This window comes from Prunus avium, chromosome 2, assembly GCF_965620075.1.
Source record: "Prunus avium chromosome 2, drPruAviu1.hap1.1, whole genome shotgun sequence".
Taxonomy (NCBI): Eukaryota; Viridiplantae; Streptophyta; class Magnoliopsida; order Rosales; family Rosaceae; genus Prunus; species Prunus avium.
The window spans coordinates 33,962,728-33,977,854 of NC_142285.1; the positions used below are offsets into that span (position 1 = coordinate 33,962,728).

The following is a 15,127-nucleotide window of genomic DNA, read 5'->3' on the forward strand; positions in this document are numbered from 1 at the left end:
TAGCTCCAGCTGCCAAACACAGCTCTGATACCACTTGTTGAGAATTAATGACTAACTCACTGCCCTTTTAAGATCTTGTTGTTGATGGACTTTGGACAAAGAACTCAATGATGGATGAGTCTTACACACACACACAGAAATTAACCAAGCACAAATGACACAAGTGTTTATAGAGGTTCAGCAAATTGCCTACATCCTCTTTGATGATCACCTTGAGAAATTTCACTAATGAAGATAGGTTACAACTTTGGTTTACAAAGGAAACCCCCTTAGAACACTACCCTCACAATCTGTTTCTCTCACACCCTTGCTCAACACCTTGATACACTTAGAGAACTCTCTTACTCTCCCCTTAGTTTTTCTGAACACACAACTAAAACTTCAGCTCTAACTCAACTTGGAATACCAGCTTCTTCCACTTACAATTATTCAACTTGTTTTCTCCTCTTGTGTTATCTTACTTCACCCCATTTCCTACACAAGCCAATAGACAAGAGATAAGATATCAGCTTGTCCTCCACGTTCTTCCCTTTAGTCACCACTTAGACTAAATGTCAGATCAAGTAGGTAAATAGAATCCAACTCAGCCACCTCCCACTTACACCAGAAAATGGAGAGTGATATCTTTGAAATAAGATAACCAATTAGCCATGAGTGCTCTCCCAACTATCCAGCAGGTAGTCAACGTTCATTTAACTCAGAAGTGACCCACTAAGCCTCTGAAATCTTGTGGAAAGCGATAGCCATTGAAAACACTGTTGAAAACGCGTAAGAAATCGTCACAGCACGACTGGGACGACCGGTCGCCAGGAACTGGCGACCGGTCGCTTTTGGTTTTTCCTCCAGACCTTGAATCTGCTTCTAAACGACCGGTCGCAAATGCTAAGCGACCGGTCGCTAGCTTCCTGCGACCGGTCGCAAAGAACTGGCGACCGGTCGCTCGTTGATGTTGCTCCAGACTTCGAATCTGCTTCAAAACGACCGGTCGCAAATGCCTAGCGACCGGTCGCTTTTAGGCAGATTCAAAATCTTCCTTTCAGCGCCAAAACCAACCTTGTATCCTTAGGTGAGCCATTTTCCCAACATAAATCACCCTTGAAGACTTGAAAGAGTTTTTGGTAGAAGAGAATGAGGTCAAATTCCAGGCAGACGCTCTTAGTGCAGCTAAAGGAGCTGAACATACAAGGTTTCATCCTCAGGGCTAAGACAGGGGCGCCCACGCCTGCCACCCCTGCCACCAATGTGACGTCGTCAGGTGCGACACAGATCACGCCTTCTCTGAAACCCATCTGAACGAAGGTTCCCACGGCTTGCCTTAGAAAAAGAGTAGTTGGATTCAGGGTAAATGTAAACATGGTGGTGAAGAGAGAGAGAGAGAGAGAGAGAGAGAGAGAGAGAGAGAGAGGGAGTTTGAGTTTCTTGATGGGAAAGTAACAGAGCTAAGGAAATTGAACTTCTTCGTGATTGTGACTAGACTTGGTGAAGAGAAAGAGGCCTCAACTAGTTCTTGGCGGGAAAGTTTTTGATAAACTTGGACGGTTAAATTCGTTAAAAGTCAGCTGACTAGTTTGGAATTTCAATTTTCTGTTCAATTTTCAATTTTCTGTCCTGTTGTTTCAAGAATTTCAGATTCTTGCCATTGAAGTTCTTTTTATTGCAATGATACCCCTCGTTTACCCTGAGATTTTCGCTTACAGGATGGAAGTGTAACAGAGATGTGGTATATATGATATAACAATGAGTTTATAGCTCAAGTGAGTATGTATCTCGATTATCGAGGTCATGTTCAATTTCTTCCTCTCGCAATTGATAAGGCTCAAGTTCAAGAGTGACCCTTCAAGACCAAGAACTTTTCTTCTAGCATTGAAATCGTATGAAACTGGCAAAGAAGTTACAGAAAAAAAAAAAAAAAAAGTAACCGAAGTTCGATGAATTTAACTGCATTGTCTACAGAGGGTAATGATGAATAGCACTATTTGGAGACCTTACATTTCAACATTAACTGCAATTTCACTATGTAAAGCTGCATTGTCAAACTTAGTAAAACAGACACCTCAATATATCTCACATCATCCTTTGTTGGTAATTTACATTTGTGATTAGAAGGTAATGGAGAAAAAGAATTTGCAGGAGTTTGTTCATTGCCTCCGGGCTTCAGCCAATGTAAAACATGCGGTTGCCGTGTTCACCAACAGGGCAGTTCAGCATGACATGTAAACCGTTGGACTGGCCGAGCAACCACACCATGTCTGACACAGCTGAAGCATACACCATCGCCGGAAAGCACCAGAGATGGAACACCAAGGAAACCGGATCTTCGTTCGTGGCACCCCCAATAATACATTGCTCCAGCTGCACAACATTAAAACAAGGAAATATTGATCATGTTATCATTTTCTAGTGTTTGACAGCAAATTTAGATGGTGAAGATTAGAAAATTGAAGGACCATATCCTAAAATTAAGGGATATACTGCAGCTTATACACTATTTCATCAGAGTATCGATCAAAGCTTGGCACATCACGGTACAGATGAATGGTAAACCATAAGTACAACATTGTAGCGAAGATGTGATAAAGCTGAACACCAAATTGACTTCTACTAATTAATAAGAAAAAGAATCACATATCAAGTTGGGAATTACCTCTTTGCTGAGAACAACCTCCGCATTTCCGACAGAGAACGTAACTCGAGTATCTGTCACCTCTGCAAAAACTGAGAGTAACATATACAAGATGTTAGATATGAACATTTAGGTATTAAAAGCATCAATTCGATGAAAAAACAAATTTGGTGAAATGCCATAAAATCTTGTGAGCTTTAATATTACGAACAGATGTTACTTGAAGGTGTTTGCAAAGTTTTCCCAGTTCACTTAACGTAAATACCTATGATGCTTATAATATTCCAGGTAAGTTCTGGCTTTAGGAAACCACAATGAATAAACAATGTATCATAATTTTTGTCTCTAAGATTTGCAATATTGCATGATTGTGAATGCTATCAGCATGCATACATCACAAACAAGACTTCACCATCTGTTACAAACTAGAGCTTATGATGCAATTCATCTTGACCTATAAATTCCCACTTCTAAAATTTACACCCTGCGTAAAACAAATGCTAAGTAGGCCATAAATGACAAAGCTGGGGAAAGAATTGGGAAGCATTATCACAGTGAAGCACTGAAATGAGAATTCCTTAGAAATGATTAATATGTCCTGAATTTCAATCAGTAAATTTCCCGACGATCACTTGATATTCATTAAATTAAGATAGACTTTCAGCAAGCTATTACACAATGACAAAGTACCTGTCACCCCAAATTGATTCAGTTCCACGATAGAAGTTCTAAACAGCATCGAAGGTATCCCAACGATCACTTGATATTCATATTGGAACTGAGGTACATTCATCTGAACCTGGTGAATTGAAACCAAGTCCATGTTCGCATGACGGAATTCCAGAGTTGCTATAATTTTTGAAATCATAAACAAACATAGAAAAGAATCAGATAGGGAAAAATCCCCAAGACAAAACAAGATGATACAAGTACAACAAAACAAGATTGTGGACAAATTGGCAAAAATCCTCAAGACACTGATAAACCCAGCAACAAGATTGATTCTTGAAACCAAATGGCAAAGCTAAAACGAGCATAAAAAAGAACAGAAACCCAATAACCTTCCAAGTTACTGTGATGGGTCGATTTCCATTTTTCAAAGAACCCACTAAAACTATCATAGACTTGAAACAGAAGAAACCCAATTCTTGAAACGTTAAATAATTGAGAACCAATTCGTGAAACCTTGAAACCAATCAAAATGGGTTAATTAATACTCACCGGAACCGAGAAGCACAACAGAAACCCGGTCATGGGTTCCATTACCATAGATACCAAGAAAATCGTCATCTCTGGCTTGACAGAGAATGACGTACAAGCGGTTGAGGTTGAGGACAAGACAGAGGCTTTCATCGCAGTAGAAGTTGTTGAAGAAGGAAGGTCGCAACCGCAAGGCTGTGACAACGCTCGGGTTATGGAGGATGGGGTCGGGAGTTGAGGCTGCTATAATTGTGAGGTCATCTGGTGAGATGTACATTTTGCCATAGAAGCAAGGCATCAGAATGAAGGGTTCCACAGCCCTCCTTAGAAGAAGAACAGCACCTTGGTCCAGCCTCAGTCCAAACATGGTGATGAACAGAGAGAGAGAGAGAGAGAGAGAGAGAGTTTCTTGGCGGGAAAGTAACAGAGTTTGGATGGTTGAAGAATGAGTGGAATGGAAGCAGGTGACTCACATTTTTCTGTTTTGGTGTGTGTTATATTTACACTTTCTCCCCTGTTGTTTCAAGAAATTCAGATGCATCCCCTTAAAGTTCTTTTATTTGCAACGAAACCCCATTTATTGGTTATAACTTACGGTACCTCTCCATGTGAAATTAAACCGTACAAGTGTGATTCAACTTTGTAAAAAAAGATGTGATCAGTAAATAAAGCACATATATAACATTACTCATCAAGATACTTCTTCTACTGATAATGGAAGTTTATGACTAGTGGTATAGCACTTTTTTTCCACGTTCATAACAAGAGTTCGACTCTTACCAACCTTATCGGAAAGGCCACGCCGCTCGTGTTGGATTTTTTTAAATATTAATCGAAGAAAATAGAACGCTTAATCTAACTTAATTCTAACTCATTTCTCTACCCACCCTCTCTACTTGGAGGCCTTGGTCCTAAGTTTGAACAACGGCTATCATATCAAAACTTAAAAGGTCCAGTCCAACATTGTACGGTTACATGGATTTTGAGGACTTTGAGGCCCAACCTAACACAGCCCATCCATCTTCTTTGTCCGCCATCACAACAAATTATGATCTAAGAAAAGTGAGAAACACAGATTTCTCGTACGATCAGCTATATTTTTCAAACGATCCGCCTACAAAATATTTATTTATTTTTAAAAATTTTAAAATCAGTGTATGTAGTGCTGAAAGAAACTTATGGTTCGCAAAATAGGAGGGTAGGAGGAAGGAATGGCGGAACTAGCACGAGGGCTACCATGCAGTGCTGGCTTTGAAAAAAGAAAGGAGGTGTGATCGCCCCGGCCCATTGTCTAGGGAGGCCCAATTAATTTTTAATATTTGTATTATATATTCATTTAATATTTTATATATTTATTACATATTCATTTAATATTTTTTTAAAAAAAAAAGCAATTTGAATTTCTTAAGATAATATTGGGACATGTGAAACTCTACTTCTTAAAATTTTGAAAATTTCATTATAATTGACTGTAATAGCCTTAGATTTTGTGTTGTTTTTGTTCTATATTTAAGTTTGAATCCTAGTTAGTTAATACGTGTACTTTTAAAAAAAAATTTACTATTTACCGTACATTTGTGAAAAATACGCGTATTATTAAACTTAAATGTACTGTTCATGAATAATTTGTATATACGTATTTTATAAATGAAAAAAAAAACGCTGCAGTGAACATAAAATTTAAAGCATGAGCCGTTAGGCTACATCTCAAAAAAGTGATACAATTAGTGGCCTTTGATTTCCCAAGGCTTTTACAATTGTTTTCTCCATTTATCTCATGGCGTGTTTATTAATCAGGAATTGAATTCCAACTATGGCGGATTCATGTATTTACTTCACATGAAGGAATTAAAAAGTAAGTGGGTCCACACAAAATTAGGAATTGAATTCCTGATTTTGGCACGTGGGCACCTAATCGCAAGGCGTTTCTCTTTTTTATAAAATTAGTATAGCCGCGCGGCTATACCCGGTTTATTCTTATTTTTTTTTAATAGTATAGCTGTGCGGCTATATTTGATTTTTTTTAAATTTTTTTTGACAAAAATAGTATCGCCGACCGGCTATACCCTTTTTTTTTCAAATACAAAAAAAATAGTATAACCAATCGGCTTGACCTTTTGAAGTATTTTATTTTGGAGTATCGCCATACGGCTATACCTTTAATGTATTCTTTCGTCACTCTCTGCGGATTGTCCCCTTTTTTTCCCCAATTTTCCCCAAAAAAATTACAGAAAAGCAGTTATTAAGAAAACTTTTCTTCCAGAAGTTATTTAACAAAATCACCACTATGAAAATTCGGATGCTTCTTATAGCGTGCTTGTTTATTACCAAGTACCAACAATGAAGCTGTTCTCAAAATCCAGGATTTTCTTAAGTAGCAGAAATTACACTTTCCCCACAAAGTGACAATCCATGTGTTGATTAGAGTGATCCTTCTCCTTCAATTATATTTTGGAACTTGCAAGAAGTTTAATAATAAGTTACAGAAAAGCAGACAGATAATGTAAAGCTGCATTGTTTACAAAGGATTACCGATATATGATATAACAGTGTCTAACTAACTACAATGAGCTTATAGCTCAAGCGCTTAAGAGTATTCGAGATCATGTTCAATTTCTCCCTCTCGCAATTGAAAAGACTCAAGAGTGACCCTTCAATACCAAAAACTTTTCTTCTAGCACTGAAATCATATCAAACTTGCAAAGAAGTTATTAAGCTACAGAAAAAAAGAAAAAGAAAAAAAAAAAAGCAAGGTTTTGTGGAATCTGTCTTCCCACGCATGCTTACAGAACCAATTAAACAATTAGACTATGCCACAGAACCTCCGAGTTACATTATTTTTGTTTCTGTTTTTCACCAAGATCATCTCCACTATCCAAACTTGGATTCTTCTCAATTTAAAACCCAGAAGTTCTGATCTGCAGAAATTTATACTTTCACCACCAACAACATTTCTCCTAGAAGTTTTGGAACTCGCAAGAAGTTTAATAATAAGTAACAGAAAAAACAGACAGATAAACCAAATTCTAACCATTATATGTAAAGCTGCATTGTTTACAAAAAGGATTATTATGAATAGAATCAGACTTTACACTTGTGACAACAGACAACTCAAAGTATCTCACTCTCACATCATCTTTTGTTTGGTGATTTACACTTGTGATCAAACCGCATTATCTTGAAAATGGAGAAAAAGAATTTGCATCGTTAAAATCTGTTTTGAGTAAGAACTCAGTGATGGTAAGACCATTCTCATCACCTTCAGGCTTCAGAGTACAGGGCCAAAGTAAAACAACATGTTGCCAAGGTTACCAAAAGGGAAATTCAGTGCGGCAAATGGACCCCCGGACTGGCCAAGCAACCACACCATCTTCGACAGAATTGAAGCGCTCACCAGTGCCTTAATATTTTCGATACTGAACAGCAAGATCCCCACATCACCCTCAATAATACATTTTTCATCCTGATACACAACAAAATAAAACAGCAAATCTAGTCAGTGAAAACGAAAAATATTATTTCATGGCACAGAAGAATGGACGTTTTCTGCTATGAATCACACGAAAGGTTGGGGAAATACCTTCGGGAGAGCAACCGCCTGGTTGCCTACTCCAAGAAAAACAACAGTATCTCTTACTTCTGCATAAGCTGCGATGACACGTACCAGTCGAGTGAGCAACATATACAAGATTATTATGAAGAGTTAAGGAATGCCTTAAAATCTTGTGAACCTTATGAGGGTGTATCAGCATGCATACATACAGCATAGACAAAGATTATCACGATCTGAGCTCATTAGAGATTATATGCAAAGTCACAGTAACTGTCAAGCACTGAAATGAGAATTCAAAAGGGCATGCCCTGAATTTCAAACAGTAATTCTGTGTTACACATTGTACCTTCAAATCCGATAGAGTGCAGAGTGAGGATCATAATCCTAAACATCTCCGCAGGTATCCCCACGATCACTTGATATTCACGAAAGAGCCGAGGTATAGCTATCCGACCATAATTGCTTGAAATCACTGGAATTTCAGTGGCCCTGATTTGCTTAGTTCCTAGCATTATTGAAATTGTAAACAAAAATAGACGAGAAAAATTAGATAACGCAAAAAGGCAGGTAATTCATCAAATTTATCGTTCTAGCTATAAGAACGCAAAAAGTGCAGCCAATTCCTCAAATTTAAACCCATTTTACAACAACATTAGGAAATACAAATCGTCAAGAAACTTGAAAAAGAAGAATATTGGTAAAGTACTGTGATAGGTTGATTTCCAAATTTCCACATTTCCAAGACAAAATTCCTCAAGAAACTGATAAACCCAGAAACAAGATTAATTTTTGGAACAAAATGACAAAGTTCAAACGAACATAAACTTGAAAAAGAACAGAGCCCAAAAAGGCAGATACTTCACCAATAACAAACGATGCAGATACTTCCTCAAATTTAACAGAGCCCCAAATGTATTGTTCTAGCTATAAGAACGCAAAAAACGCAGATAATTCCTCAAATTTAAACACATTTTACAACAAACATTACTAAATACAAATCCTCAAGAAACCGTAAACTTGAATAAAATGAAAAACCATAAACTTGAAAATGGACAGAGTCCCAGTAACCTCCCAGGTTTATGTCAGAGTATTGGTAAAGTACTGTGATGGGTCGATTTCCAAATTTCTACATTTGCAAGAACCAACTAGAAAGAGAACAAATTCCCAAGAGACGATTACAATTAATACCCAAATCTTAAAATCTTGAAATACAAATTCAGATAATGCGAACGCAGAAACAAGATTAATTTTTGGAACCAAATGACAAAGTTAAAACGAACATAAACTTGAAAAAGAACAGAGCCCAATGACAAACGATGCAGATAATTCATCAAATCTATTGATGTGGCTATTAGAACCCAAAAGGGCAGATAGTTCATCAAAATTAAACAGATTTGAAACAAAACACATAAACTTGAAAAAGAAGAGAGCCAAAAACCTTCCAAGTTTATGCCAGAAACAATTAAAACCAAGGAACAATTAAGACCCAAATCTTGAAATCATGAAATAAAAAAATTAAAGAAACTAAGTACTTACTGGCATCGACGAGCTCAAAGTCTATGTGATTAAGGGTGATATCACCAGAGAGACTGAGAAAATCATAAGCGGTGGCCCTAAGGAGTTGGTCGTGCATTTTACGGATGTCCACTTTAAGATAGAGGATCCGTCGGCAGCGAAATGTGTAGAAGTTCGAAGGTTCCATCGGCAGGGTGAAGTAAATGTTTGGGATTCCGGTACTGGGATCTGTTACGGATATTCCAAATGTGACGCTGTTTGGTGAGATGCAGAGGTCACAATAGCGGTGGCCCTTCTGCGCTTGCATGACGGTTGACACCGCCTGCCTTAGAAGAAAACCAGTTGGGTCCAGGCTAAATTGATACATGGTGATGAACAGAGTGAAAGAGAGGGAGAGGGAGAGAGAGAGTTTGGGTTTCTTTCTGGGAAAGTAGCAGAGAGAGAGAGAGAGAGAGAGAGCTAAGGATTGTGTGAATAAGAGGTTTTTAACTACTTTCTTGGCGGGAAAGTTCTGCTTGGACGGTCTGCTCTGTTTGGGGTTTATAATTTTACACTTCCTCCCCTGTGGTTTTGAAGAATTTCAGATTGTTGCCATTCAAGTTCTTTTATTTGTATTCATACCCCCCTAATTCATGCACTGAGCCGAGATTTCCAACAGTTGTTAAAATCGGATACTTATTATATTTACAGTTTCTACCCTGTTATTTCAAGAATTTTAGATGATTCCCTCCAAGTTCTTTTTAGTTGCAACGGAAGCCCCATTTGTTGATTATACCATGTGAAATTCAACCAGCTATGTGTTGACTTGTAGTCGGATGTATTAATATGAGTAAATATTTTACTTTTTCATTCCCAATCTGCCCCTAAGTATATATATACATGTATAAGCAATAATTTAAATTAGAGGGGATAGGAAATTCACACACACACAACTCTTATGTCAATATTGCATAAGGTTGATAATTTAAGATTTTTGTAAATATTTATGCCTGAAGTCGTTGATCGGTCCATTAATTTTGGAGACCCCATGCAAATTGGGTTGGGTAATTAAAAAGATAGATGCCCATTTTCTTTTCAGATAATGGAGTTTGGATACACTAATGGGCTCCTTCTAGCTTATTTTATAGTTGGGCTTAAACAAATTTGTGGAACAATAAATTCAATCTTTATTTGTTTTATTAACTCTTAACTGGTCAATATTGCATGCTTTGAGTAAACTTCTTTTGGGATGAGCTCAAAAATTGTGACGGTTAAATTCATTACAAGCCAGCTGACGGTTAAATTTCCATTTTCTGTTGTTTCAAGAATTTCATATTCTTGCTATTGAAGTTTTTTTTTATTGCAAAATACCCCTCAATTACCTTGACATTTTCTCGCACGGGCTCGAGGTCATGTTCAATTTCTCCCTCTCGCAATTGACAAGGCTCAAGAAACTTGCAAAGAAGTTCTTAAGGTTGTAAACAGAAATGTTTTCCCCTATTCAACAATTAGACTCTTGCCACTTATCATCTAGCAACAATTAGACCCACTCTCAAAATTAAGTTCTTGAGTTGTTTTGGAACTCAACAATCATCCTCACAAAGTCACAATCCTTCACCACCAACTTTTCTCCTAGCATTATGTTTTGGAACTTGCAAGAAAAAGGAGACAAAAAATTCAACTTCCAAACCAAATTCTAACCATTATGTAAAGCTGCATTGTTTACAAAGGATTATGATGAATTACCAAGTACAACAGACAAGTTTACCAAAACAAATCATCTTCTGAGATCGCATTACCTTCTGAGACAATTTGAAAAATAGAATGGATTCACAAAATTACAAAATATGATTTGACTGAATTATTTGAAGCTGAAAACAGAAGATTCATCATCACACCCATAAACCTGGCAAGAAGTGATAAATCAATACATCAAGCCTACATAGAGAGGGAAGAAAAAAAAAAAAGTGTTTAGGGAGTGTAAAATTAAGTTAGAGTAAGCTCATCCTTAAGGTTGATAATTTAAGGTGTTTGTAGATATTTATACTTGAAGTCCTTGATTGGTCTATTAATTTTGGAGGCTCCGTGCAAATTGGGTTTGGAAATTAAAAAGATAGAGGCCCATTTTCTTTTCAAAGATAGAGGCCCATTTCCTTTTAGCTTATTTTATAGTTGGGCTTAAACAAATTTATAGAACTCTTAATTGGTCAACAATATTGCATACTTAGAGTAAACTTCTTTTGGGATGAGCTCAAAAATTGTGACGGTTAAATTCGTTACAAGCCAGCTGACGGTTAAATTTCCATTTTCTGTTGTTTCAAAAATTTCATATTCTTGCGATTGAAGGTTTTTTTTATTGCAAAAATACCTCACTTACCCTGACATTTTCTCTCACTGGCTCGAGGTCATGTTCAATTTCCCCCTCTCGCAATTGATAAGGCTCAAGAAACTTGCAAAGAAGTTCTTAAGGTTGTAAACAGAAATGTTTTCCCCTATTTAACAATTAGACTCCTGCCACTTATCATCTAGCAACAATCAGATCCACTGACAAAATTAAGTTCTTGAGTTGTTTTGGAACTCAACAGAGAGGGGGAAATTGCAAGAAAAAGCAGACAAAAAATTCAACTTCCAAACCAAATTCTAACCATTATGTAAAGCTGCAATGTTTACAAAGGATTATGATGAATAGGATCAGACTTTACCAAGTACAACAGACAAATCAAAGTATCTCACAACTCACATCATCTTTTGTTTGCTCATTTGTACAACAGACAGATCAAATCACATTATTTTGAAAATGGAGAAAAAGAATTTGAATCATTAAAATCTGATTTGAGTAAGAACTCAGAGATGGTAAGACCATTCTCTTCATCTTTTGTGATCAAACCACATCATCTTCTGAGCCCGCATTACCTTCTGAGCTCGCATTATCTTCATCAAAGTAAAACGTGAGGCTTCCAAGTCTACCAAAAGGGAAATTCAGCATGCAAGATGGACCATTGCACTGGCCAGACAACCACACCATGTTTGACAGAATTGAAGCATTCAGCAGTGCGTTAGCCTTATCGGTACTGAACTTCAAGAAACCTCGATCCGCCACAGGATTCCAAATAACACAATCCTCCTGATACACAACAAAATAAACAAGGAAACTTTGATCATTTATGTCATTAGGAAATTGAACTTCTTGTGAAGTGTATGACAGCAAATTTAGTCAGTGAAAAAGAAAAATATATGAAATTGAAGGATGGTGTCGTATTATTTCATGGCACGGAAGTATGGACGTTTTCCTATGAGAATCAGAACCAGAATTTGCTTAATGAATACTGTGTTTTCAGAAAATTGATTGACAGACCATAACTAACATATTTGGCAAGCTGTGATAAGTTGTTCTACACTACGAATCACACATAAGGTTGAGAAAATACCTTCCTGAGAACAACCGCCTTATCTTGTCCACGGAGTACAACTTGCTTACCTATTGCGTATACAGTAACTGCAATGACACGTACCAACCAGTCTAGTGAGCAACATATACAAGATTATATATAAAATCTTGTGAACCTTGTGAATGTGTATCAGCATCCATACATACATCACAAACAAAGATTATCACAATCTGAACTCATTAGAGATTATCACAGTAAATGACAAAGGATTGTGAAGCATGACACTGCTGTCAAGCACTGAAATGAGAAATTCTAAGAAAATGATCAACATGTTCAAACAGTAATTTTTGTTACAAATTGTACCTGTACTCCCAAATCGATCGCGCGAACTGAGGATAAGAACCCTAAACAGCTCCGCAGCTATCCCAATGATCACTAGACGTTCATTTTGGAGCTGAGGTAAAGTTATCTGACCAGACCTCCTTGAAAGCAATGGAATTTCAGCAACCTTCATTTCCATAGTTCCTAGCATTATTGAAATTGTAAACAAAAAGAGACAAGAAAAATTAGATAAGGAGAGAATATTAGAACACAAACATCCTGAAGAAACTGATAAACCAAATGACAAATTTAAAGTTAAAACTTGAAAAAGAACATATCTCCAAACCAAATGACAAAAGCTAAAACGACCATAAACTTGATAAAGAACAAAGCCCCAATAACAAACGATGCAGATACTTCACCAAATGTATTGTCTATCTATAAGAACGCAGAAAACGCAGACAGTTCCTCAAATTAAAACACATTTTACAAATCCTCAAGAAACTGACCAACCCAGCAACAAGAATAATTTTTTAAACCAAATGAAAACCCATAAACTTGAAAACGAACGGACTACGGAGTTCCAGGTTTGTGTCAGAATATTGGTAAAGTACTGTGATGGGTCGATTTCCAAATTTCTACATTTCCAAAAACCAACTAGAAAGACCCAAATCTTAGAATCTTGAAATTTAAAAAATCAGACAATGCGTATTGACAAAAATCCTCAAGAAACTGAAAAACCCAGAAACGAGATTAATTTTTGGAACCAAATGACAAACAATGCAGATAATTTCATCAAATCTATTGTTGTGGCTGTTAGAACGCAAAAAGGCAGACAGTTCATCAAATTTATACAGATTTCAAACAAAACCCATAAACTTGAAAAAGAAGAGAGCGCCAAAAACCTTCGAAGTTTATGCCAGAATATTGGTGAAGTAGTGTGATGGGTCGATTTCCAAAATTTCCAAGAACCGACTAGAAATATTGAAAAAGAAGAATTTTCCAAGGAACAATTAAGACCCAAATCTTGAAATCTTGAAATAAATAAAAATTGAAAGAAACTAAGAATATTGGTATGTACTTACCGACACTGAGGAGCTCAAAGTCAATGTTATCTCGGCTGATATCACCAGAGAGACTGAGAAAATCACCACCCTTGGCATCAAAGAGTTCCCTGAACAGCATACCGCAGGGCAAGCCAAGGCGGACGTTCTCAGTGCAGCTAAAAGTGTGGAAGTTGGAAGGTGTCAACTGCAGGGCTAAGACGACGTTTGGGGTTTCGGGCATGCATCCTTCCTCAGGGTCACCTACGGCTCCTACCAATGTGACGTCGTTTGCTGTGACGCAGAGCTCGACATAGTGGTCAGGGCCCAGCAGCATGAAGCATGAAAGCGCGTGCCTTAGATAGGAAGCACATGGGTCAAGGCTAAACTGAAACATGGTGATGAACAGAGAGAGAGTTTCTGTTTCTTGAGGGAAAAGTAACACAGAGAGAGAGAGAGAGAGATTCTTTTGGGATGAGAGCTCAAGGCATTGTGACTAGACCTGGTGAAGAGGAAGAGGCTTTTAACTAATTTCTTGGCGGAAAGTTTTTCTTGGGCTGTTAAATCCGTTACAAGTTAGCTGACTGGTATGGTATTTCATTTTCTCTTCTGTAATCTGTTTGGGGTTTATGATTTTACACTTCCTTCCCAGTGGCTTTGAAGAATTTCAGATTGTTGCTATTAAATTCTTTTATTTGTATTTCATAACCCCCTCACTCATGCACTGATCTGAGATTTCGAGCAGTTGTTGAAATCAGATCAGTCACAAATCCTTGGATTCTTAGCGCCTAGAGTTCAAACGGAGTCACTCTGCCTGCTCCTTTATCTTTATATTTACACTTTCTACCCTTTTATTTCAAGAATTTTAGATGCTCCCCCTTAAAGTTCTTTTAGTTGCAATGTGAGATTTGGTCAATCTTGGTCAAGCTCGCTATACCTTTTCACTCTTTTTCTGACCCTTCTTTTTTACCTTTTTTGTTTTTTGTTTTTTTTTTAATTTACAATGAAAGGGATTTTCGTATAATTTTTTTTAAAAAAAAAAAGGAAAAGGGATTTGAACTCTTGACCTATTACCCAATGCAAGTTTTTCCTTTTTCTTTCATACAAGCAAGATAAATTTCATACAAGCAAGATGAAGGAATCGAACCTAAGACATCGAGTGTGAGGTAAAATCTCTTAATTACTTGAACTACAAACCCTTGCTACTTGATCTTAAAGTTGAGCAGAGGCTAACCCATGGTCCCCAAAGATTATTTGATCCACGGACCTTAAGGCCCAACCATAGTCCCTCCTTCATCACTTTTTGCAGAATGTGTATTTTTGGTCGAAACTTTTCACAGAATTTTGTTGGTAGTTTACTTGCATAGTTAAAAACGGCAAGTATTTTAGGAAACCCTAAACATTCACAGTTATATAGACTCTTCCAGCCCTCCCCTTTTAGCAGAGAACTGAAACTCGCCCCAAACCAACTGATACCGTTCACCCATCCATGGCTTCTCACATT

General features: G+C 37.2%; 3 protein-coding genes across 3 annotated transcripts; all 3 read right to left on the reverse strand.

Moving 5' to 3' along the window:
- Positions 1-2,154: 2,154 nt before the first annotated feature.
- On the reverse strand, positions 2,155-4,190 carry LOC110759289 (DNA sliding clamp PCNA-like). Its single transcript, XM_021961342.2, has 4 exons — positions 3,845-4,190; positions 3,314-3,472; positions 2,645-2,715; positions 2,155-2,352 (listed from the first exon to the last, which is right to left on the reverse strand). Exons 1-4 carry the CDS (start codon positions 4,188-4,190, stop codon positions 2,155-2,157), a joined length of 774 nt encoding a protein of 257 aa, XP_021817034.2.
- Positions 4,191-7,011: 2,821 nt separating this feature from the next.
- Positions 7,012-9,326, reverse strand: LOC110759354 (uncharacterized). Its single transcript, XM_088247783.1, has 4 exons — positions 8,913-9,326; positions 7,723-7,881; positions 7,404-7,471; positions 7,012-7,286 (listed from the first exon to the last, which is right to left on the reverse strand). Exons 1-4 carry the CDS (start codon positions 9,256-9,258, stop codon positions 7,092-7,094), a joined length of 768 nt encoding a protein of 255 aa, XP_088103909.1. The 5' UTR covers positions 9,259-9,326; the 3' UTR covers positions 7,012-7,091.
- Positions 9,327-11,520: 2,194 nt separating this feature from the next.
- Positions 11,521-15,102, reverse strand: LOC110759360 (uncharacterized). The gene is made up of 4 exons (XM_021961408.2): positions 13,666-15,102; positions 12,623-12,784; positions 12,299-12,366; positions 11,521-11,994 (listed from the first exon to the last, which is right to left on the reverse strand). Exons 1-4 carry the CDS (start codon positions 14,018-14,020, stop codon positions 11,752-11,754), a joined length of 828 nt encoding a protein of 275 aa, XP_021817100.1. The 5' UTR covers positions 14,021-15,102; the 3' UTR covers positions 11,521-11,751.
- Positions 15,103-15,127: the final 25 nt, after the last annotated feature.

What these genes read in the sequence shown, in the direction of transcription:
- LOC110759289 (XM_021961342.2), bottom strand. Translation starts at nt 4,190, where the DNA reads ATGTTTGGACTGAGGCTGGACCAAGGTGCTGTTCTTCTTCTAAGGAGG. An exon ending in GAATCAATTTGGGGTGACAG is followed by an intron (nt 2,716 to 3,313) that starts GTACTTTGTCAT and finishes TGTTACTCTCAG; the next exon opens with TTTTTGCAGAGGTGACAGAT. An exon ending in AGGTTGTTCTCAGCAAAGAG is followed by an intron (nt 2,353 to 2,644) that starts GTAATTCCCAAC and finishes AATGTTGTGCAG; the next exon opens with CTGGAGCAATGTATTATTGG.
- LOC110759354 (XM_088247783.1), bottom strand. Translation starts at nt 9,258, where the DNA reads ATGTATCAATTTAGCCTGGACCCAACTGGTTTTCTTCTAAGGCAGGCG. An exon ending in CTTTGAGCTCGTCGATGCCA is followed by an intron (nt 7,882 to 8,912) that starts GTAAGTACTTAG and finishes CAATAATGCTAG; the next exon opens with GAACTAAGCAAATCAGGGCC. An exon ending in AGGCGGTTGCTCTCCCGAAG is followed by an intron (nt 7,287 to 7,403) that starts GTATTTCCCCAA and finishes GTTGTGTATCAG; the next exon opens with GATGAAAAATGTATTATTGA.
- LOC110759360 (XM_021961408.2), bottom strand. Translation starts at nt 14,020, where the DNA reads ATGTTTCAGTTTAGCCTTGACCCATGTGCTTCCTATCTAAGGCACGCG. An exon ending in CGATCGATTTGGGAGTACAG is followed by an intron (nt 12,367 to 12,622) that starts GTACAATTTGTA and finishes GTGTCATTGCAG; the next exon opens with TTACTGTATACGCAATAGGT. An exon ending in AGGCGGTTGTTCTCAGGAAG is followed by an intron (nt 11,995 to 12,298) that starts GTATTTTCTCAA and finishes GTTGTGTATCAG; the next exon opens with GAGGATTGTGTTATTTGGAA.